This window comes from Anas acuta, chromosome Z (assembly GCF_963932015.1).
Source record: "Anas acuta chromosome Z, bAnaAcu1.1, whole genome shotgun sequence".
In the NCBI taxonomy this organism is placed as follows: Eukaryota; Metazoa; Chordata; class Aves; order Anseriformes; family Anatidae; genus Anas; species Anas acuta.
The window spans coordinates 42,857,664-42,882,412 of NC_089017.1; the positions used below are offsets into that span (position 1 = coordinate 42,857,664).

Here is a 24,749-nt window from a genome sequence, read left to right on the forward strand (position 1 = left end):
TCTCCATTTAAAACTTTATTTTGTATGTTTGGAACACCACAGGAAACATAGAAACTTGTAGGCACAAATGACTTAATATCCAATTTTTGAATAAAATATTTGCTAATGAAATCTCAATGACACATTTTTTGTGATATCTATATAACTTAATACATACGATATACATACAAAAGTCATGCGTTGTAAAGAGTCATTTTCTCTATATGTTTGAGTGCTAAAGTTCACTGTAGATTTTATATGTTAAATATGTCATATTTCTTCCATACACTTTAAAGAGTTTATTAGACTAATATCACATCCCCAAAGAAAACACTAAATGTAATAAAGCTGCGTATTTTCTTTGTATTTTTTCCTGTATTAAAAGGATAAGTAATAGCAAAACAAATGTTTTAAAACAGCTGACATATATGTAAGATATGCATAAACTAGTAGTATAAACCAGAATGACAATGCAAGGGTATAAAATATGTTCTGTTTTGAATCTGTGGTCCATGAGTAATATTGCTTCTGTACCGGCCTTGCTTTGATACATGCAAGTCCATGAAATAATTCATGGCTCATTATGTAGCAGGAGAGGAATGAACTGGGAATTAAAGGAAATGGTTCTTAAGACTAACATTTGGCAGCTACTTGTTTAATTTCCAGCTTTGACACATAATTACTCTTTTCTTTCTATGAGGCACATTCAGCAAAAGCCAGGGGCCAAATTTCAGCCTCCCATCATTTCAGCCTTCCATCACTTCCATATAGTCCTTGCCATCATAACCTTTTTGGTCTAATTCTGATCCCCTACTCTGTACCATGCAAATAATTGTTTCAGCTGAAATAATAAATCTAAAAGGATAATTTCTCTATATGGCCTTCTTTGTTTTGGTTTCTATTGTAATTCCATGCTGGTCTCCTAGAAGTGCACTATGCATAATGACCTTTTGGCATCAACCTGTTAGCATCAGTGGGACATCCTTGTCCTGCTGACCTCAGTATATGACTCATTGTTCCCCAAGTGTAGTCCTGCTTTGGATTTTGCAGTTCTATTAGTGGAATCCAGTGCTGTAAAGATAAGTATCTTGAACCATTTGCTTACAAACAGAGTAAATGTATAAAAATGTAGAAAAGTCATACTAAACATAGTGCTTTTGAATGTTTTACATCCCTGATCTGGAAATATGGTTTGACCTATTGACACACTGAGAAAGAAAAGATGCACTTAGCTGTGTAAACTATACCAGGCTTCTTTATATGTTTTAGGAAGTATGTAAGAGTCTGAAGAGTCAGTCTGACCAAAGGCAGACAGAGCACTGGATGGGGACCGGGGAGATCTGTTTTTCTACCTTGGTCTGTCACTAACCTGATGGGTACCCTTGTGCAGTTGCTTTCTCTCTTTGTGCCTCAGTTTCACCACCTGCAAAGTTAAGGTAATGGTGCTATCCTTTGTGTAAAGCGTTTTGAGACTTATGGAGAAAAAGCAATCCTTAAGAGTCAGGAAATTATTGCTAAGGAAGAGTCTTAGCCTTTTTTCCTGCTCTCTCCAGTTTTCTATCATAAACACCAAAACTTTTTCTTCTTTAAATCAGTAGGAGTTTTACACTTGATGTTAATGCTGCCAGGACTTCTTCTGAGTAAACGACATAAATTGTGCTCCTTTCTAGATAGTGCTAACAGCAGATTTTGCTCAAAGACATATACTATCACACTACCTATGAAATATCTGCACTTTTGTTTGGAAAGGTAGAAGGTAAACAAGCAATAGCTTTAAGAGCAACAAGGTAACAATTCTTAATGTTAATACTGCATTTGAACATCTATTAGAAGACATTTATAATGCAACAGCATGCATACTACTACTAATAATACTTGACGGCATTTTCTCATAGTATGGTTTTGATGTAAAAGTTTCCCTAAAATATGATGTTGGTTTTATTATTTCAAAGCAGTTCTTAATGTGCAAACTGTAGCTTATACAATTTTGATGTGTCTTTTTAAAAAAAAAAAAAAAAGTATGTGCTTCTTTTATCTTTGATGATCGTTGTTGAGTTGGATACATACTTTATTCATTCATATAATTTTTTTAAAAAAGTTTTAAGAGAAATCCAGAAAAGCTCACATTTTTAGCATTTATCCCCTTTAGAAGATTTTGAGAAGAACAGTTTCCCCTGACAGAGTGGTTCAAACCAGTTTTTTTTTTATTATTATTATTTCTATTCTGAGCCTTGTATTGCTCTGTAGCACAGTACTGATTGTAACTCTTAATATGCCAAATCCTGTAGTACTTACCCAGCAAGTCTTCTGTTAGAGACTCTTGTGGGTCCTAACAGCAGATGTAGGATTTGGCTATATACATAGTCACAGCAGTTCAAATTGTGTGTTTAAACAGTGAATATAAAACCCTTTAGGCATTATAAAGGCAATAAACCTAGCAATGTATGAATGCAAAACCATTCTAACTGGAATATAGTGATGGAAAGAAGTTTTACTCAACTAATATGGTAATTTGAACGAAACCCTTCTGTACTACACTGACCTCTCTCCAACAGCATCAACAAGTTCAACAAACTTCCAGTCCGTTTGCAGATCACACTATCTGTTCATTCATCCATCAGCAGTTCTTAAACTGTCTTTTCCATAGAGGTTTTGTACGGAACTCCCCAGCCAGTCCTCCGTGGAAAGTATACTGTTTGTACGTACACACTGTTTTTATGATCTGACATTCTCCAACGGCAAACATCTGTTCTTCTGAAATATCATGGGGTCAAAAGTACACGTCATTCCTGGAGTGATAGGTGCAGAAAAGATGATCTCCATCTCCGGCTTTTCCTCATCTTCCAGTTCAAACTTTGTGCCATACAAGAAAGACATCTCATGCTGGGGGTGGTAGAGAAAATCCCCATTCCTTCTAACTGTGCTAGCTCCATACTTCCCTTTAGTGAGAATTAGTTTATTTGACAGTCAGTACTGAAAATTGCACAGAACCATTTGTCCACAGCACTCTTAAAAGAGTACGATAACTTCATCCAACATGCAGTTGTATGTCCTAGGCTTCTTTGTTGACATCGGTTTTTCTTTTAGTATTATACATTGCCTTCCAGTGCAGTTACATGCAAATATAAATAATGTTATGATGCTGACTTCCCAAATCTTCCACAGTATGCTAAACATGAATTTTCTTTTCTTGTGTAAATTATTAAATTAGGTATCCTAACCAATCTTTTTTTTTTTTTTTCCAGTTCCTGATCTTTTTTTTCACTGATATCTAGAACACACAATTTTTGACTTTTTTCATAGTAACCACAATAACTCATTTTTTTCAAATTACAAATATTTCTTTCAAAACAGATACCAATCAATAAGGTCTTGTATAGTTGTTTGCTGTCTGTAGGTAATATCAGGCAGGTGAGACAGCATTACTCCTGGCAGTGCAATATCACATGACCACACATTTGCCTTTCAGCTTCTCTTTCCTTTTCTGTTGCTTACTTTTTTTGCCATCAATTTGTAAACTCACAGTCCTGCGTTTCTCCAGATTTAACAGCTCTTGGAATAACTCCTTCACATTGTGGTTCAGCTTGGCAGAGGTCTCCATGAAGGCACACTTCCACTTCTTGGCCATGGCTTCTCCTTCACTGCTGTCCACTTCTCGATTTTGATTCTCGTCATTTTTGTTCCCCACCAGCATTATAGGAATGCTTTCTACATCTCCCTTAATCTGACATATTTGTTCATAGATTGGTTTGAGTTCCTCCAAGGACTGTCGGCTGGTGATAGAGTAAACCAAAATGAAAGCGTGTCCCTTAGAAATAGAAAGACGTTGCATGGCTGGAAATTGATGGCTTCCAGTAGTGTCAGTTATCTGCAAAGTGCATATACTTTTATCACAGCTGATCACCTGCCGATAGGTATCTTCTATGGTAGGGATGTAGCTCTCTCTGAAAGTACCTTTCACAAATCTCAAGACCAGAGAACTTTTGCCAACTCCTCCTGCCCCAAACACAACAACCCTGTAATCATTGCTTTGCTCTGGCATGTTTCTTGCTGTGTCTGTTGCTCAGCTAGAGAGAAAAATCTAGGAAAGAAAATAAAAACAACAACAACAATGACATTAATGCAGGTAAATTCAGGGGTTATACTTATCTTTTCCCAGAAGAGAAATGAATGTGGTGGAAGTGATGACATAATCTGCAATAGTTAAGAAGCCTTGCAGTGGGTCATAGAATTATTTATTTCAGTAGTAGCTTTAGGACTTGCAGGCCAGCCTGGAATGGTAACAAAAGACCGTCTTTATCACTTCATGACTTATTTGAAATGAACATTGTGATTCTAAGTATTATTCTTACTGGACTAACATCACTAGAATAAAAAAGCTACATCCAGGAACTGATATTTTGGCAAGGCGAGGGCCTGAAAAATTATATAAACTGAACTACTCCTTTGTCTCTAAACAAAGTGTCTTCAAATCATCATCAAAACTGTGGAAGACACATGTACAACAGTCAATTACTCTAAATATCTTATCTCTTCATAGTTAGAGAATTTATCTGCAGTGCCACTAGACAACATGAATTCATGGCATGTTAAAAATATTTGAAGATTATTCAGCAATAGCACCAGATTCACTTTGTTTCTAACTCCTTGAGAGTGTGTAGCCCAGTTTTATACATTTTTCCACTTTCATTTCAGGACAAAGAGTACAACTTGATAAACCTAGATAGTTTATGTTCAGTTTGACTTTTCATTCTAATGTTTATTTCACAGCAGATGATATTTGATTGGAGATATGCTATACTTATCAGAAAGGTAGTGAAGGCATCTTCACAACATTTTTAAGTGGTCCATATTGCCAGGCTTGGAAAATTCATATGTTAGCTGTCACTCTGATCTCTGAAGTTAGTGACATTTGACAAAAAGTATCTGTAAACATTGTGACCACAAATATTGTCATCATGATTAAATAATAAAAATGGTAGAGCTCTCACAGAAGCTCTCACAGGATTGAAAGCTATGGTTGTTTTTGAATACATTGAAATAAAAATGAAGATGAATTGGTCCTCCTATCAGTAGCAGCTCATTAGGTACACAGCACGTACAAGTCTCATTTTTGTTTAGTGAGATTTAAGTAAATGAACACTAAACAACTGAACCCTAGGAGGTGAAGAGAGTCTAGGATATACTTGCTTTTCAGGCCAAAGCAAGATAAAGCGTAGTATAAATATGTGGGACAAACTGCAAAATGTGGTGCACACTTGTTTGTTCTGAGGAAATTGGGATGATTTAAGAGGGAATATAGTAATTGAAATACCAGTCTCTTGTCCAAGTGCCCCAGTGGTGGTTGAAGTTGCCTGTTGTAATGTTGCCTAGGTAGCAGCTGATCCAGAACAACCCACAGGGCTTCCTTACTGAGTCAGGAAAGCCTTCAAGCTATTTCTTCACTACAGCTGAAAGAGAGGTTGTGTTGTGGAGCAGAATTTTAGGTTACCATTTATCTGTGCAGCACAGGGAGAGTAGCAGTAATGTTGTAGAGGTATGAATGTGAGTAAAGCCCCAATGGCCTTTCCCCAGTTTCCAGCCGACACTGAATTCTGTATTTCTCCATCTTCAATGCCATTGCTGCCTGTGCCAGTTAGATTAAAATTGTGCCTGCCCATGCTGCACTAATATTTTCATTTTGCTGTTCAAGCGTACCCTGATTTTGTTATCCTTCTTGTCCAGGGCATCCCTAGTCTTTCCTAATTCTTATGTCTGAGTAAGCTGAAAACATCTGTCTTTACATAATGTGTTGGATGAAGGAATTGTATTTCCTCATCTGCCACACCATAGGCGGAATAACCATTGCAATTGGGGATGCTGATCCTGAGGCATAGCGCAGAGCTGTCACAGCTCTGCCTACCCAGCCTAGCTTCAGGCAGAAGGCAGCTTCACCCCTTCCATCTCTCTATGCTGCAGTCACTGTCACTCTCGGAGACCTGTTTAAATATAGGAAGGAAAGACTGATAAATAAGGGTGTTTATCCTGAGGCACTGAAGCAAAATTGTTTCTCTCTGCCAGTAGAATTCAAAGAATTGAATAGTCACAGAAAACTCCAGTGTAAATGTTTATATAAGAGTAAAACCCTCTGAGGAACAAGAAAAATGTGCAAACAGCTCATGCTGTTGAGAAAACAAACAAAATCAAAGTAGGTAGCAAGAAATAAGAGATGAGGAAGCTAGCAGGAACCTATTCCACTGGGAATAAACCTATGCATAAGACAGTTGCAAACAGGCAAACTGAGAAAAGTTGTAGAGCTTAGAGTTGTAGGTGTCTGCAGAGAATGAGCTACCATGAGAATTACAAGTTAATAATTTCTATGAGCAAGAAGGCAAGAGAGAAAAGCATGACTACCTCACCTCTGAAGCAGCTTAAGTGTTGCACAATCGGATAATATGTAGCCTAGAAACAACAGGATAATGAGGAGAAAAAGAAAAAGAAAAAGAAAAAAAAAAGCATTTGAAAAAAAGGCAAAAAAAAAAAAGCATTTGACTGTAAAAAACAGTGAAGCATTGTGAGTAAAAATTAAAATTAAAAAGCTGCCTTGTGTATTCCTTTTGTATTAAACTGCTTGCTATAAGTATACTCAGAAATCTCCCAGAAAGCTGGCACATATGATTGCCCAAAAGTTAAAATAAATTGAAATGTGACATTTACGGTATAAAGTATTAAGCATTTGAAAAGCTTCTAAGGGAACCTGAAATGACATGGTAACAGTATTCAAATACATAATAAGTTGTTGCAAAGAGGGAGAGTGTGTACCTGTAGTGCAGAAAATTAGATAGATGGATAGATAGATAGATAGACAGACAGACAGACAGACAGACAGATGAAATGGAATTAAAGGGATTAAAAGGTCTAAATTGCAGAAGAAAATTTCATATTAGACAATAGACACTGATGGCCCATGCTTAGCCTGCTGCCTACTATGGTCCCAGGGCCTTTTGCTACAGAGTTGCTCCCCACCTTTTGGGCAGCCCTCAACCTGGGCCATTGCAAAAAGTTAGTCTGTCCCACATACAGGTCTGTTAATCCTAAAGTCAATCATTTATACCAACATAACAAATAAAGATTAATATTTTTTTGTCCTGTTCAGGAGCTTGGAGCAAACAGCATAGAAGGCATTTTAATAGCACAGCAGAAAGGCTTCCATGGATAATTATTACTATGTAGTTATATTCTCTTGTGTATCTCTGGTCAGAGATTCTCCTGCAGTGAAATTCATCCTGTGTGACTGCAGTGCACTTGCACCCGGTAGTGCATTTATTAATGTGTTTTATACTGCCCTATTAGGGTATTGACTTTTCTTCATCTTGAAGTGCATTGATTAAAACACACAACAAGACAAAGTAAAGTCCACATTGTTTCACCAATTCTTTCTCACCAATGTGGGTATGAAAAAATGAAGTTGAAAAAAGTTTCAATTTTCAGATGCACAATATCTTCTTCCCTTATCCATACTTCACAAACCTGACCATTTCATATTTTGCATATACAAAGCAGCGGTTGTTTTTTACACTAAATGACTGACTTATCCATGAGTTTGTGTCTAATAGACTCACTTGCAGCTTTTGATATGTGTACAAATTTCATAATCAAATTTAGCATCCACTAAAGTGTCAGGTTTAATGAAACTATCCTCACTTAAGAAAACAAAACACTTTTCATCACATGTATTCATACCCTTCCTGTTTTAATTGGTCGTTTGCAGAGTTCAGAAAGTTACTGCATCTCCATGTACCTTTGCTGACTTAGCTCTGTTGTCTTCAGTTATTCTGCTAGCACGAAGACTCAGCTGCTGATCTCAGTGGAGTGTTGAATGGGACAAGGTCTGCCTCCAGTTCAGGCTCAGCTATAGACCTTTACTAGCTGCACGGGAATGCATTCTTTTACTAGCTGTTTCTGACATGTCAGGTAAAAGAACCAAATCTTTATGAGAGTAAGATACAGTTTAGGGACTGAGTCTTTTTGATATAAAACTGACCAGCTAATTAGATAAAAAATATCAAAAATGTGCATTTAAATGTTTGAAGGTACCTCGCATTACAGATTATGCACTCAATAATTTAAACTCTTGATATTCTTTGGGTGAGTAATTACATGTGGGTATGCTATCATCTACTGAATCAGTGCCGCCAATCCTGTATTTAGTCACTGTATCTTCATAGTTATCTTCTGCCTATAAATAGTTTTGTTTTTTTCTTTTTTTTTTTATCTCACTTGTCTATCCGTTATATTTATGATATGACTATTATGTTTGTATTTGAGCCATTAATAATATATTATTTCCCTTTCACAGAAAAACATAATAAATAGGAGGGCTAAATTCCTACACATCAAATATTTGGGTTTAGAGTAGAGAAAGATTAGGATAATGCGTAGGCTTATGGTGCTAGTAAAACCTTTCTCCTTTGTAAGCAGGTAAGAAAAAAAGTGTTCATCCTCCAAACACAGTTTTGGTTTTGTTGTAAAAGATTTTAACCATGTTGCATTGTCAGAATTCCATACAATGTCACATGTTGCAAATTTCTATGAAATTGTTTGGCTAGATGGTATGTTTTAGGCTGGCATTCATTTTATGAAAACAAACAAACACAAACAAACAAGAACTGATACTACATTTATTACCTGGAGTCAGAGGCTTTAATTTTGTCTTAGGTGATCCAGTTCTTGAGCTTTTATTGCATCCTCCTGAGAAGTCTGTCTAATATGCAATACAGCTATTGTTAGACACTACGTATTAATTTTTAAAACCTCTTTTTCCTAACATTAAATCATCTCATGGTAGTCACTGATTATTAATTAATCAAATAAATAATTTATTAAGCCTAAGGACATGTCTTTGTTTGCATTCTCATTGTTCAGAAGAAAATCCAGTTAAGTATGAGCAATACATTTAGTTTAAAATCTTACATTGATATAAAATAGCAAACCATCTGACTATCTAGTCATGACACTACTATACAAAGATACATGGTGCAAGGTGGAGAATAATAGAAAATGCAGGAATAAGATAAACTTCAGCGTGGTTGCAAAGATGGTGGCTGTTTCATCATGTTGAAGATGGAAAAAACTTACAAACTATATACAGAGGGTTTCCACACAATTTTTACTTGTCTGTAAAAAGGCATTTCTGTGGGAATACTTTCAATATATTTGCCAATGAACAGAGACATAAATATAGACATAAAGAATGGGGATTTTTCTACTTCTGGTATTTCCATCTATTACAACTAGACTCTTTTATTCTTTACCCTTCCTTTTCTTTGCCTGCTTTGCTTTGTTCTTTTCTTCTCAATAGAAATTATGACATGTTTGAAGACAAAGCAGCTTCAAAACATAAGGTTCTAACGTGTGTGGAAAGCACTTTTTTATTCTTATGCTGAACAAAATGTTCTCTGAAAGCCTGCTTCTTGATGATCAGCTAATGTAAACTGTGATTTCTTCTCTGCAGGAATGTTGTAACACTTAATTTATGTCAGCTCTGGCTTTTATGCAGGTGTTGTTCTTGCTATCTTTGTTAGCAGAGAATAATATTTTCATACTGTTAATGCCTGTGTCAGTGATATTTGAGAAAAGCCTTGGTCACAGATAAATATCTGTTGGAAACATCTCATCTTTTAACATGATATTTATGTAAAATAGGAGGACAGCTGGCCAAGTCACATCTACATAATCTGTCCATGCATGGATTAATGGTACTAATAAGGGTAATTAAAATTATTTGATGCATTCAGAGCAAAAATGCTTCCTGAGTTGGCTTTACCATGTCAAAATTTCAGTTTATTTATACATTGATGAATTCCTTGCACTTGAATTTCAGTCTCTGATACTTATGTTAACAGCTACTATCTGGAGGTTGCTGAATATTAGATTAAATAAATAAATACAGGTTAAAGGTTACTTATTCATACTTTTTGCAACTTTTTAGATACCTTCACAAGACAAAATTACAGGTGGGCATTTTGGACCATAGCTTCTTCCATACAAATTGAAATTGAAATGCAAAAATGTCAGATAGCAATTGACTACAATTTGCTTAAGGTATTTATGCAGTGCCAGAAACCTTTAATCCAACTGACCAAAGATTTCTCTGGGGTTTCTTGTCTCTAGTGCAATTTGAGCAAAGTGTCTTGCTTTAGTCCAAAAAAAGTAATTTTTGCCTACAGCTGTTCCACCTAATAACTCTTGGAAGAGCAACTCATTCTTAGGAAAGGTAGTTTTGCTGATGATGATGACTAATGACTTAAGTTAGTTGCTTCCTGGGTCTCCAGCACCAGTTATGTTGTTGTTTCATAGTAATAGTTTTTTGTTTGTTTGTTTTGTTTTGTTTTATTTTGTTTGCTAATTAGCCTAAAATATCATGACAGGAGTACCTCCAAGACCAAAGTTTATGCAGTTCACTGACTCCTGATGAAAATAAACATTGATCTCAATCAGCTCTGCATGATGGTGAAAAATAATGCTTCAAAATAAAAGCCAGCTTCAAAAACAGTGAAGAATGATGTGCTTCAGGATTCCCAGCACTGAGTGGCCAAGAGCTAATGTACTGATTTACCAAAAGAAAGCTGCATAAATGTTATGTATAGTGTTGGCATCATGAAGAGGAAATGGATTCTGCTCATGTGGCCTGTAGGTCCCAAGATCCAATTGAACATTGTTTCTAAAATCTGCATATACAACATTCACGTAGTATAGGAGCTCTTGACAGTGAGAAGATCATTAAGAAGATCAGTAATTTTGGCAGGTCAGTAGATGTAGCAGTTACACTTGATGTGAAAATTTGCGGGTAACAAGTCATATTGACCAAAGAGAATTCAACTTCTGGACACTGAAAGCAGCTTAATAATCTAAGATCTGTGGAGAAATTACTGAGTGTGACTCACAAAAAGATCTCACTGAACGGGGCTTTGGGAATTCCAAATTTATTTTCAAAATCAATAAAAATATTGGGTGTTGTAACAGGCAGACAATGACATCCAGATGTTCTCAAGTATAGTTTGAAAGAAAAGCAGTGACAATTTAGTAGTTTGTACCATCAGCCAGAAGGAAGGAGACCAGACAGAGCTGCATACAAAATAATGTCCTCTTTGAAAATAATAAACAAGGTTGCATGTCATAAACCTACGTTTTTTCTCTGACACACTGGCTTTGTTATAGCATTTGCTTGATATTACCTCTGAAAGTAAGAGGCTTAATCAGACATTCTTATTCAACATACTCATAGGAAGCACAAATTCAATCTACAAATTCAGTTTGTTTGAATGGAACCATACAGTTTTAGAGGTGGACTCTCTACCATAATTGATTTTTTTTGAATTTGAATAGAAAATTTAGAAATTTTATATATAATAGAAAATTTGATAATGAAAACATGAACATTTTATCATGAAGACATGATAATAGAAAATAGAAAATTTATTGTTAAAAATTTACTAATTGAAATGAAAACAGTGTCTCAGTCTGTACAATACTGGATGGGACTGAAAGAGCAGCAAAATAAAATTACTCTGTACAATCAGAAAGGAATCAAACAAAGTGGGTACTCTGGAGGAGTTTGGACTAAGTGATCATAGCATGTACTTTCAAGTATCTAAAAAAGAGAAAAGAAAGAAATGAAATATATATATATATATCAGTATTTCAATGTTAGCTAAATTGTTCTTTGCATTTGGGGCCAGATTGTCCATTACATTGCAAATGTGTGTGCATATACAGTCTAGTTGCTAAGCTAGTAACTAGAATTCACACAGAATCGCAGAGGATGGCTGGGATGTTTGGGGACCTCTGGAGGTCGTCTGGTCCAGTGCCTCTTCCTAAGCAGGGATACCTAGGGCAGGCTGCCTAGGTTCATGTCCAGGTATCTTTTGAAGATCTCCAAGGAGAGAGAGTCCACAGACAACCTGTGCAACCTGTGCTTCCTGATGTTCAGAGGGAACCTCTTGCATTTCAGTTTGTGCCCACTGCACCTTGTCCCTGGGCACCACTGGGAAGAGCCTGCCTCTGACCTCTATGCACATTCCCTATTCATTGTAAATGTATACTTCTTTCAGGGAGGTTCTCTTGAGAGCTTTAGTAGATTCTGTATATACTGCTGCCTTAACATAGAGTATATAGAGTAGTAGAAAGGATAACAGTCTTTCAGAATAATTTGTCAGCTTTTTCCTGTATTTCCAGAAGTGGGATATTGTCTTAAGAACACCTGTTTAATGACAAATGTGCATTTAAAGGAGGTAGAATCCTATTTACTATTCTGTGGTCAGATATGTCATGTTCTCCTCTAGCAAACTGTCATGTTTTTATCATGCCCATGTTGAACATCTCATTTCCCAAAACAATGCCTTTTCAAAACTGTTCGAGCCCCTATAAATTATTTCCCCTATATTATAGCCTATATCCCCTATATTATAGACCCTATAAATTGTATCAAATGGATCTAGATTTTTTTTCCCTTGCTAAAACAAAGAACCCAAACCTATAGTTGTAAGAAAATCTTCACAAGCTCTTTTGACTAATATGTGTCCAGCTGAAACTGTTGCAGTAGTTTCACTAGGCAACAAAGAACTGGAAAAAGAAAGAGGAGAGAATTAGATACGTTTTCTATATGGCCAATATACAGAATTGATGTCTAAAACTGAAGTTTTAGAAGTATTGTTTCATGTTGAAGAAGGCAGGATTGAAGACAGAAAAAGAAATTATGTGGAAGTGTCTATTGATTTCCTTTTCTGCTGTGGGTTTATTTGCACAAAATGCTGAAGATGCTAGGACTCACCCAACATTGAGCTTTGGAGTCAAGAGTATACTTTTTTTGTCTGTTGTGGTCCAAGACCTTTCAGAAGAAGCCTTTTAGTAATGTATATATACTAATGAATTGGTACCATAAAAACAGATTTAACATATTTGAACCTACTTACCACATGAAAAATCTTTCCCACTTTCACAAACAGAAATGATATCAAATACCAAGTTTACCCAGGGTGGACTTGTGTCCTACTGGTTGTCACTTTCCAGTAAGTGGACTGGGTAATCTTTAAAAAAAAAAAAAGAGAGAATTTGTTGACTCGGTTACTGTTTAAATTCAGCTTTACTTTAGACATGTTAGATACTTCATTGACTTAACTGGTACTGCTTTCATATTTACAATTCCATGTATTGTGAGATTCATGATAAAAATCCCAGCATAGACAACAAGACAGTTGCATATAAATGTATGCATTTACACAGAAGAATGCACGTGTCCATGGAAAACTGGTTTCTGTTCAGTAGAGAAAACTGTACAAAACCAGTGGCCCTTTTGCCTTTGCTCCATAGTCCTCAATTCTTTAGTGTAAATTTGAGAATATTTGTCTTGTATAGAAGGAGAATCATCAAGAATCAAGGCTTGCTGACTTGTTCAAATGAATATAGATCCCATTGTTGCCTTTCTTTGCCATACACATAGCGATTGCTATCTTGACCACTGAGATACTTCTGGTATTCTTATACAGCCCAAATAATACCCAATTCAAAACAATGTGGATTAGGTCTAACTGAGAATATCATTATCTGTCTTGCTGTCCGTGTCGTACACGGCTAGTCCTCCAAAAACACTACCACCCAATTTAATACACTTTGCAATTGCTTGTTAGGCAAGAACTTGTGAATTGGCTAATGCAGTTGGGTTCAGGACCCAGAATGATCTCTAGTGAGTGATTAAGCAAAGCAGTTCCATTGTAAATAAGCTTCCAGGCACTTGGAAGAAGCCTGTGCTTCCACCAGAAATTGATGCAAATCAAAAAGGTCAAAAACCAGCAATTAAAGTATAACTCTGTGGTGTGATACAGGAATGACAGATGTCTGATATGTATTTCTAAATTTTCACAAGAAAATATTTGCTATTTAGGGGAAAAATATTTATTTTTTCTGCTGAATTTTTCTTTAACAATTAATTTGCAAATCTGCATCTCAGAACTTTCACAAAAATGATTAATTTTCTTACTGAAATTTTGTCTATTCTGAAGAGAAAAGTAATTTCTCTTTTTTAAAAAAAATTAAAAAATAAATAAATAAAAAGAGGGTTTGCAGCAATATTTTAGCTATTAGTGGTAGCCAAAATTTCATTATGTAAATTACTAACAATTTCAGAACAGATAAAAACTGTCAGTCTATATTTTCAAGCAAGAATATAAAAATAAATAAAAGAGGGTGCTTCTCCTATTCTTAACTTCACATTAATTTTAAGGCTGAACTACTGAACACTTAAAAGGTAGGAAACACCTGGAGGCCAGGAATGGATTTGCTCTTTTCATATGACTGCTTTCCAAAACACAGATTTTAAGGAGTAAAGTTAAAAGACAGTTATGACTTCATTGACGCCTATCCTGATTCACCTGAAACCAATTCTATTACCTCCAGTCAAGGTGAGGGAGATCGTATTTCACTGCCAACAGAGAAATCAGAGAATTGTTTTCATCTCCTACGCCAAAGTCTAACATTCAATTCAAATCGCTTGAGAAGAGGTGTTCCTGAACTCAGTGTCAGTGGAAAACGTCTGTGAGTGGCTGTCTGTCACAGCCTTGATACCCCTTTTTTGCCATTTTTCTTGTCTTCCTTTGTTACTCATCTCAAGGATACAATAATCATACTCATATTCATACAACTCATACAATAATAAATATTTTTTGGCATTTTCTCAAAAAGGAAAAAAAAAAAGTATGTTCTGTTTCAATTTATGCATACAGTTGCATTGGCATTTAGTCTTTGATCACTGCTTTTGCAGCAATAAGATAATACAATTTTTTACATCTTTTCATTTTACTGCAACATAAAGAGTGTAGTGAAAAGATCCTTTTGCTGACATAAAAAATCTTTGGGTGGAAACTAAAAATAACAATCAGAATAACGTTTTGTTTGTTTGTTTGTTTGTTTGTAACGTCCCTATAATTTGAAAGGGAAAGTAATATTTTTAATATCTATTTATGTTTCATAAAATTTCATTTTTGTTCTAGTAGGTAAGACTGATAATTCTTCAATTAAGTCTAGTAGCACAAAACATTAAGGGGAAAGAAACAAATATTTGGAAGGAGCCATACACACTGAACCAAATCTTCCATGTCAGATAATGTTTCAGTTTCTGTATATGAATGGCCTGATACTCATGCTGCCTAGAAGCTGGAAGGTTCAAACGTAGCTCATTATTTTTTACAGAATAGTTACTGTTCTAGGTTCACTGCAAATTGAGAACAATCCAAAGTAATCATGTCTTCTTAAAGAAAAGAAAAGAAAAGAAAAGAAAAGAAAAGAAAAGAAAAGAAAAGAAAAGAAAAGAAAAGAAAAGAAAAGAAAAGAAAAGAAAAGAAAAGAAAAGAAAAGAAAAGAAAAGAAAAGAAAAGAAAAGAAAAGAAAAGAAAAGAAAAGAAAAGAAGGAAGTAAAGTATTAGGTTAAAAAGAAAATAAGTGGAAGGGTGTATAATATAATATAGAGTTGAATGGGGTCATTCTGCAAGGACACATTTAAGCCAGAATATTTTTTATTGCAATTTTTCTAAAGTAAGCTAAGCCTGGGGGAATAGGGCATACCCCATCACAATGAAAAGGTGTCTGATTTTAAGACATGATGAGGAGATCTTCACATGGGCAGATCTGTTGGTTAGCACAAAAGTTAAGTTATCTGGTGAAACTCAAAGGAAAGTAAAATCAGCACTAGTAACAAACCAGAATAAGCACAATCAGTTTATATTTTATCTTTTTTTTTTTTTTTTTATATATATATATATATATATATATTACAGACTGCAGTGCTGGTGTAGGATAATATGGTCTTGATCTTTTGGGATGAAATAGGAAGGAGTCTTGCCTCTGAACTCCAGTCATTTTCTGAATAACTGCTCTGCACTATGAGAAGAGGATATTATCCAACCTGATGACCAGCAAGGCTTATGCATCTGCTGTCGGGCCACTGTTGTGTAAACATAAGTGCAGCACAACCTAGAAAAAAAATATGCTTGCATTTGGCTTTCTTATGGGACATGTGGAAAACTGTGTGTCCAAAGATGTTGACCCGTTTGCAGAGAGATTTTTCAGTACAGGCAACATTCAGTGAATAGTTATGTAGCACTGGAAGAGACCTTCTGGAGTATCAAATCCAATTCTTTGCTATTGCAGGCAAGCATTTAACATAATCCTTTCCATTGAGTTCCAACAAAAAAAAAAAAATAAAAATAAAAAAAAATAATCAGAACCTTTTCTTTCTATTAGAGGAACAAGAAAGTAATTTCAGTACCTTGCTGCTCTAATGGTTTGAAAACGTCTACCCTAAGTGTATTCGCATCCCATTTATACCCATTTGTCCTTTGCTTTACCAGAGAAGATAAATAATCGTACATGGCAGTCATTCTACCGGACTTTCAGTTCCATGAGGCCACTGATTAGCAGCTGTGCATTTGAACCTATTCTGTGTTTGGATAGCTCCTCATGCATGAGCCTCACAAACATCGTGTGCAATGTAAGAAAGAGCACAAAACCTGGATGGTACCCGTCTCACAGTCCCTGAACAATGGCACAGATGCCATTCCATGAGAAATGGGCACTACTGCATTTAGTCAGCACAGCTGGATCCCCTGGGGGCAGCTCCTGAAACACGAGTGAAGTCCATCAGTCAGAAAAGTAAGGGGAGGGGGGAAGGGGAGGGGGGAAGCAGACAAAATAACCGTCTGACACAGAATTAACAACTGTGGGATCTGCAAAACATTCCCTGTACAATAAGCGTAAACACTGGCAAAGGTAAAACAGCTATCAGTTGTAACAGCTTCATTTATAAAGAAAGGCATCTGGACACACACATCACGTACCTGTAAATGTGTGCATTTTTAAGCAGGCATATGTACATCATATGTACATCCATGTACAATCAGGCACCCATAAAAGCAAAAGATTTGGAAAATGCTTCAAAAATGAAATACATCAAATCTTGTTGCTCCACTCTGAGCTCACCCAGCTGTGACTGAGTGCTGCAGCATGCAGTACATCCCACATTTTATGGGAAAGACAGCAAGGAATTCGTACTAACTCTGAATTCATGTCACTCACAGACACTTGAGAATAACCCCTCATGAATTATTTTTGTTTATTCAATTGTGAATTGTAAAATATTCTAAGCAAATAAAATATTTTCTACCTATGAGAGGAATGCTGCAAAGTTGTATTTGTTTCAAAGAAACACCTGGTGTTATTTTATTCCAGCTCAACATTTTTGAGTTCTTTCATCACATAGGGTAAAATGTAGCTTTAAGATAAAAATAAAAACAAACAAATAAATAAAATCTCTCTTTAAATCACTGCAATGGCAGCAGTATAAAGTAGGACAAAATTCAGCACATTGAATTTTAATGAAGAAAAAAAAATAATGTTATGAAACCAATACTAGCATCCCAACACACAGAAAAATAATGTTATTTGGCTGGCCAGTATGCATGTGACCAGCTCCTGCCTTCCTTATCAGCCCCAGCTGATAGCATGCCATGTTCCCTACACACGATAACAACTTGTATCAGATCTTTCAGTCGTAACTCATGCAAAACTCTACTGACTTCAGTGTAATTTTTTCCTGAGTGAAGACTGTGAATGTTGGTCAGAGTAGGTAGAAAGACCTCTAATTAACTTGCAAAGCTATGTTTTTGAACAAGGTAATGCAGAAAAGCAACAGAAAAAAAAAAATACCTGTGAAAGAACAGAATGCTCCAAAAACTCTTCAGTTTCTGCCTGTCATCGCACCAACTGTTCGCCCTTTCTGCTGTGGGTTTTCTCCACCAGAAAGGAGTCCGCGTCTTAATCAAGGGAGCTGTAGCTCTGTTGTCTGCCTCACGTCCTGTGCTGGCTGCTGCCTGCTGCCTGTGCTGGGGCTTGTGCTCCTGCAGCTCCACTCCTCTCCCGCTCGCTCCTCGAGCGCCTGGGCCAGGGCTGATGCTTTTGTTGGCTCAGCTGCAGCCTCGCTCTTTCTTTCCGCTGTTACAGATGGACTGACTCCAGCCTCCGCTGGTGCTCCTGCCTAAATGGCGACTGCACAGCTCATCTAGGCTTTTAACTGCCACCTACTGAATAATTGTGGAATATGTGTATGCATGTATATGTATATCGGCTGTGAAATTCTGGGTTCCTCTCCAGATGCAGTACATTGTCACAATTAAACTTTAAACCCTCCAAATATTTAGTAGCTCATCACTAAAAGCTGTAGTTTATGTTAATCTGTGCTTATATATTTTTTTCTTCTTTCCTTTTTTTTTTTTTTTTTTTTTTTTTTCTTCCTAGAAGCTAAATATGGAACAAGCCTGTTCCTTTAACTTTAAAAGCTTACAAAGCCTTTGGTTAGGCTAATCCCCAGTGGGCATAAATCATCATAGCCCCATTCAAATCAACAGAACTCTGCTGATTTTTATAACGGCTGAGAAATTCATCACTTAGTTCCAATATTTATTTGCAAAAGGACAAAAGAAATCAAGTACTAAAAACATTCCGTAAAAACAGAATTCATCCAACAGAGCTCCTCAAAATTTCAGTCACTGGAAGCAGATGAGATAAATTTTTGGTGTGTGGTTTTAGAGACCAGTGTAAAATAGTTTTCATGGGTTTTATGGTCAAATGAAAAGTAAACAAGTACATTGTTTTTCCATCTCTAATTGTATTTTTTTAATGAAAAATCCAAAGACAAGATCTAATGCTTCCTTCAGCTGTTTACTTCTAAATCAGGTCCTAGAAATGCTCAGAAAGGGTTTTTCTCTCCAAAGCAGAAGTGGGGTCCAGCAGGAGATGTATGATCTCCCCCTCCAAAGAGAAGCTCATGCCGTGGGTATCTCCACAAACTCTCGGGGGAAGGTGTGGGGAGATGGCACTTTATAACCCTGCTGCAGGGATGTGTAGCACTATGGTTGCTCTAAGCCTGTAACATGTAGCTGGGCTGAGCCATGAAATAAAGGGGGCATGAGGAGCACTGCCCAGTGAAGGACAGGTGGCATACAGCACTCCAGCACAGTGGTACTGAAAGTGTTCAATTTTTAGGCTTGCTGTGGCTGCTTAGAGAAACAAGGGTCAAGCAGTTATCTCACAACAGCTGCTACGGTTTGTTAAATGCCACCCTCAGTAACGGGTAGCTTTGCTTTGCTTGTTTTCATGAAACATTCATTCATTGCCTTAATGCTTTTGCTAGACACAGAAATGAAAAGGTTTTTCCTTTACATGTGCATTTTACAGACCTATAAGCATATTAGGATACAGGATGACCTGGGCAATAAGCCCTGAGGAAGTGATCTGTGCTAGGTGCAGGTCTGGTGCAGATTAATCCTCACCCCTGCCTGCACAGGCTCCCAGACAGCAAGTCCTGGATCCAACCACGTGCTGCTCCAAGCCACAAGCCTGCTTGAGCAGCCTGCTGGCAAAGCCCTGCCAAGGGTTTTGTCACAAGTATCAGCAATAATTTAATCCTGTGTGCTCAGAGAATTGGTTAATTAGTACCCTGAAAGCAAAAAGTCAAGGTATTATAAAACCATAATTACTGCAACAAAGCAAAGCTTAATCTATAAACTGTATAATATTACACAGGGATTCAGCTTTTTCCTGGTCCTGCCTCATGATAGTATGAGTGTAGGATATGGCCCCACTTATTCCAGAGTCTGCAAAGTGCTTCTGTAGTTACAAACAATGCAGATTCCAGTGATTTCCAAAAGTAACAGACCTCAGCAAGAGTGCACTTGTTGCAAAAGTTTCTTTCAACTTGCCTTAAAAAGTGGTAAAAGTACCTGATGAGCATTACAGTCATGGTCTGTGACAACTTTTATTCACTCAATTTATTCTAGAAGTCTGGGATATTTTAATTCTTGAACCCTATTCCAACAGGAAGCATGTTCAATCCTTCAAGAATGTGTCTTACAAACTCCTGATACTTTCTGAAATGCTGTTTACTTCAATTACAAGGACCATTGGTATGGCCTGCTTCCAAAGAAAAGAGATCTCTCACCTGCAGATCGCAGGCACCTGTCTGCACTTGCAGACACAAACTAGTTCTACAGCAGTCACCCCTTCACTCCTCCCATGGCAATCACAGCGAGATCTTTCTGAGCAGGAGTACAGAGCTACACCACTGCACTGCAATGCACTGTAAGGTGTATTTGTATGGGATTTTCCTTCTTTGAGGAAACCTGTGATGGCAGCTTCTGCCCTCAGTGATGGCTTTGTAATGCTGCTGCATTTAACAGGCTTGTCCAGGTGTGCAAGGCTATGCAGGCTTCCTAATTCCAGGCATGCCTCACCTTGCCATAAATACAGAGGATTCACCGCCAATTCCACAGGCCTCATCCAGGATGGTACCGTACATGCCAGCAGCTGCACATCAGAGTAATTTCCCACCCCAGTCTGACAGGGACATTGCTCCGAATGCTGGGTGTCAGCACTGGGACACAGCCCCAGAGGGAGCCTATGCAACCAGGATTGCACCCCAATGCCTCACGAGAGTGTGTTTCATTTGCAGAGCAACCAGGATCATAGAGTCCTTTTGAGTCCTTCACACCTGAGTCCTTCAGCCTAGCGTTCAGTCCTGCTCTGTTAGTGTTTCACACAACCCTGGCCTTGCTGTGCTGTTCACGCTGAAGAATTGCACCTCTCTCAGGGGCAGCAAGGACCTCTGCTGTGAAACCCTGAAATACATGTACGTACCAGTGCACCCCATGCATTGCTGAGCAGAAGGGATGGTGGAGAGGGCAAAAGTACAAAGCCCCATGAGACTATTTCTATTAAAAGCTTCCATCACAAGGAAAAGCCTTATGCAAGCTACACAATTGTTGTGTCTCTGTACTGCTTAGGAACAAGAGACCTCCTTAGTTAGCAAAATATGAGCTGTCTTAAGCTTCAATGCACATTTATCACAAAACTGCATGTGTGCTCTGAAGTACAGCTTCTGAGTCAAAATTCAACCCATGGCCTATGTACAGCTTGCAAAAATGAGAAAAGCTTCTTCGGTTTCCCTGTAGGTTTAAGATGAAGAAAGCTTGCTCAGTTGTAAAGATTTTTTTTTTTATTTTTTTCTCTCTGCAAGGCAGGACAAAATCTTGACAAAAAGCTGCCAGCAGAGGTCAAGGGCTAGGCTCAGTTTTGTCTTTTCTGCTGTGTGTTTCTCCTGCTAATCTTTCTGCTCCCTGGAACGCTCTCACTAAACCACATCCCAGCTAAAATACATACGCCTTCTCCTCCATACTTGGAAAACTACTGTTTTAGCTATGCAATGTCATAAAGAAACCTAGTTCTTCCCTACAACTATCCTTAAAAAAGGCTAATAGTTACCCTTGATCTTCCCACTGTATTTCTGAGTTATGTTCAAAAATGAGTTAATGATTTGGCTTCATCAGCAGTGTGTAGGAGTACATCAACTTTACAAAAGGTCTTAGCATTATTATATTTTTATAAAGGTTTACTGGTGTTTTCTTCCAACAGGAAGAAATTAATCTTCAAAAGAGGTTATTAGGAGTGTTTGTCCAGGATGGCTGATGGTCAGCAGTGGATCTGTTAATGTCTTGTACTTGGTGCAGTAATTAGATTCCTACTCTGCAAAATAGGAATTGTATTTGCAAATACAGTATGACTGTGGCTATAGGACAGGTTATCATAAAAGCTGTATTTTGGATTTGTGCACTCTATTTAAATGGTACTTTCCACCACTTTGTAAAAGAATCATACAATTTGTGTGGTCTTTTTAATGTCTACACATTGCTTTGAACTTGAGAAGCTTTAAAAAAGATAGTAAAATAAATAAATAAAAAAATTAGTAAGTCTACTGCATATGATTCGGAAAATATAAGAATCAAATTATTCACTGCGTCTTTACAATTTGGCTAACACGCACCATAGCCTACTTACAATGCACTGCAGGATGTGACTGTCACTGGTAAAACTGCATCTTATGTGTTAAACGTACTTTATCAAAACTCATACAGAGTGTTATCAGACAGTATAAGCTATACTACTGGTCTACAACACCAGTTGGAGTGTGTTACTCTACTATTTTCAAACTTTCTTGGTGGATAGATGAGATACTGGTCCTACTGACTGTGATCTTTTAATTCATCACTTTGCAAGGCAATATCTTATTGCACCCAAAGGTTAAAGCATTAAAATAAATAAATTATTGCTATAATGAAATCTTAACTGCTCCTGGCTTGCAGTAATAGACAGTGGCTACTCCAGTGAAATGAGACAAGGCATTTTCCCTATTGAGAAGACATATATTTCTATAGACTGTAGAGGGAATTAGCAGTTTGGAGAAAATATATTCAGATCCCATACAATGTTGTTTTTTTGTTTGTTTGTTTGTTTGTTTGTTTGTTTTTCTCCTTTAGACTTGATTGGATTTTAGCCCAGGCTTTCCTACTGTTAATCAAAGCTGCAATATGATGAACACAGTTGCCTTTAGATATGCTCTTGACTTGCAATTTGCATTATTGTCTGTATTACTCTGAACCACAATTTCCAAGTTTTGATCTGGTTCCTAGAGAAGGGACTGACACAAGGAATCATTTTTTCCGTTATTGCCTGTGTGAGGGTCGTAACTCTAGGGTCTGCTTCTGAATAACTGATAACAAGTAGGGTTTTGCTGATGATTTCCATAGGAAGCAAGACAGAGCTTAATCCCCATTAACTTATTGGATATCAGATACCATAAGAGTGGTTGAAGGAGATTGACTATTGATTCTAATACCTGTCAAGGTACACAGGGGAGAGTGTTATTATTACTGAAAATTTGTAGTTAACTGCAGTTAATCTGATTTTCTGTGAAATGGGAAAAGAACACAGCACTGTTCTGTATTTAACATGATCACTTCTGAAAAGTATAATGATGACATTCATAATAACCAAAGAAGAACGGGAGTAAAATATATCTTTGTTGTGGAGAGCAAGAAAAGCTCACAGTTAATTGTCTAGTTTTCCCTTCTCCCCAGAAGCAGGCATTAAGTGATGTACAAACACATGCACACAGAAAGCAGTGAATTGACATCAATAAATCATACAGAGTAAATCATATAGTAAATCTATATGAAAAAGTGACCATGCTATGTTACAAAATGCATAAGCTATATTTAATATTGTTAATAAGGTTTTGTGAAATTTCTAAACAATTAAAAATACTTTATAGCAAAAAAAAAAATATTTCTGTCTTCATTAATTTATATAAGCACCTGTCACATTAGTTTGGTATCAGTTATATGTAAAACAGTCTTCTCACTTGCTGATAAATATTCACCCTAAAGCCTGCACTGTCCTTGACCCAAAATCACCCAGGGAGACTGAGGAACACCTCTGCAGAAAAAGAAGGTAAAGATACATGTAACTCGATAAGTGTGGATGAATGACATTGACCAGATGAGAGTTGTTCATTGATCTTAACTGTGCTGCTCATGGGTGCCAACATATTACTGAGCATACATGCTTTTTTGTACCAAGCATTTAGACACGACTGAAAACAAAGGAGAAGCAAATTTTCAGAGCTGGGATTACCCTTTTCTTCAATATTTCCCTAGGACCGAGAATCAGAAAAGACAACCAAGCTACTACAAATGTAATTACAGCTCACAGTACAATGAATGGTATTTTATGTAGTTGAAGACTTAAATCCACAAGAGTAATGCCTTAAAAATTCAAAAGTTATGAAAGCTACTTGCATCACACCTGAAAATAGATATGTTGATAAATGATTTAAACAAACAACACACAAACAAACAAACAAACAAACAAAAACCATAACTGTGCAAGTCTTCATTTTATAATCCATTTATCTTGTACCCCTAAAAAGGAGGACATCGCCATTCCAGTTTTAGATCAGCTATTAGGTGTAATCGATTACAGAGCACACAAAGACTGAGTGGCCAGTGAAATTATAATTACTGTACTCAATATCGTTGAAAAAAGATTTTATTTACTGTTATCAGCCAGAAAATAGGTGATTCTCTATAAGAAAATAACATTATTTACCATTAATGTATTAATTATTTGTTACCTTAAATGTAGATAACATAAATATAAATAATTAACATTTGCTTAGATTTCATATCAATTATAACAATACATAATGTGCACAATCATATTACTTTTGCACTTCTAATTATTCATAAGATAGCCATTCATTAGGTACTCCTTTATTGATACAGAGCAGTCTGAAACTTGATTTCTTCATTTAAGACTAATTGGTTGAAACTGAGTATTCTCTATTAATGCTTTGGAGTGCAGCATACAAAATTTTAACTATTGACAGAAGAATACACCCTTTGCAAATGGCATTAGTTTTATTTATGCAAAGTCACAGCTCCCAATTTTCTCTTCAGTCCTTATAGTTGCCTGTTCTAAACTGAAACTTTCATCATAGGGTGTCTCGACATCACTGAGTTAATCGGTACAATTGCAATTGCAGTGACAATCAGATGTGAGCAGTGAAGGGAAAAGAGCCCTCTATTATTTGCCACTTCCAATTGCTTTTGGACTTCTTTACGTATAAAGAGTAAGATCAGAGCATTGGTACTTGTCTCCTTGTTTGTATCCAGAGATATGCATTGATGTTCATCTCTTCCCTCAGGATGTACATGGAGGACAGCAGAACTGTGCAACTGCTGATGGTATCTGTTTAGTTGGGCCTTATGATCTTTAAGTACCTGATTATCAACTGTTTTACTCTCTTAACCTTCTCATTAAATGTTAAATATTACAGCAGTATTTGACCC

At 36.7% G+C, this 24,749-nt stretch overlaps 1 protein-coding gene across 11 annotated transcripts; it reads right to left on the reverse strand.

Annotated features, from left to right (window-relative positions):
* Positions 1-1,976: 1,976 nt before the first annotated feature.
* Positions 1,977-18,067, reverse strand: DIRAS2 (DIRAS family GTPase 2). Of its 11 annotated transcripts, none has more exons than XM_068666870.1 (5): positions 17,716-18,058; positions 12,933-13,046; positions 8,647-8,718; positions 5,294-5,429; positions 1,977-4,060 (listed from the first exon to the last, which is right to left on the reverse strand). In XM_068666870.1, exon 5 carries the CDS (start codon positions 4,019-4,021, stop codon positions 3,422-3,424), a length of 600 nt encoding a protein of 199 aa, XP_068522971.1. In that variant the 5' UTR covers positions 4,022-4,060; positions 5,294-5,429; positions 8,647-8,718; positions 12,933-13,046; positions 17,716-18,058; the 3' UTR covers positions 1,977-3,421. The 11 variants fall into 11 exon arrangements, 10 of the variants coding, with proteins under 10 accessions (XP_068522971.1, XP_068522968.1, XP_068522974.1 ...); XM_068666867.1 differs by having other exon boundaries at positions 8,647-8,722; XM_068666873.1 differs by lacking the exon at positions 5,294-5,429 and having other exon boundaries at positions 17,716-18,059.
* Between the last annotated feature and the right edge of the window lie 6,682 nt (positions 18,068-24,749).

Coding starts and splice junctions, on each gene's coding strand:
- DIRAS2 (XM_068666877.1), bottom strand. CDS start 4,021: ATGCCAGAGCAAAGCAATGATTACAGGGTTGTTGTGTTTGGGGCAGGA.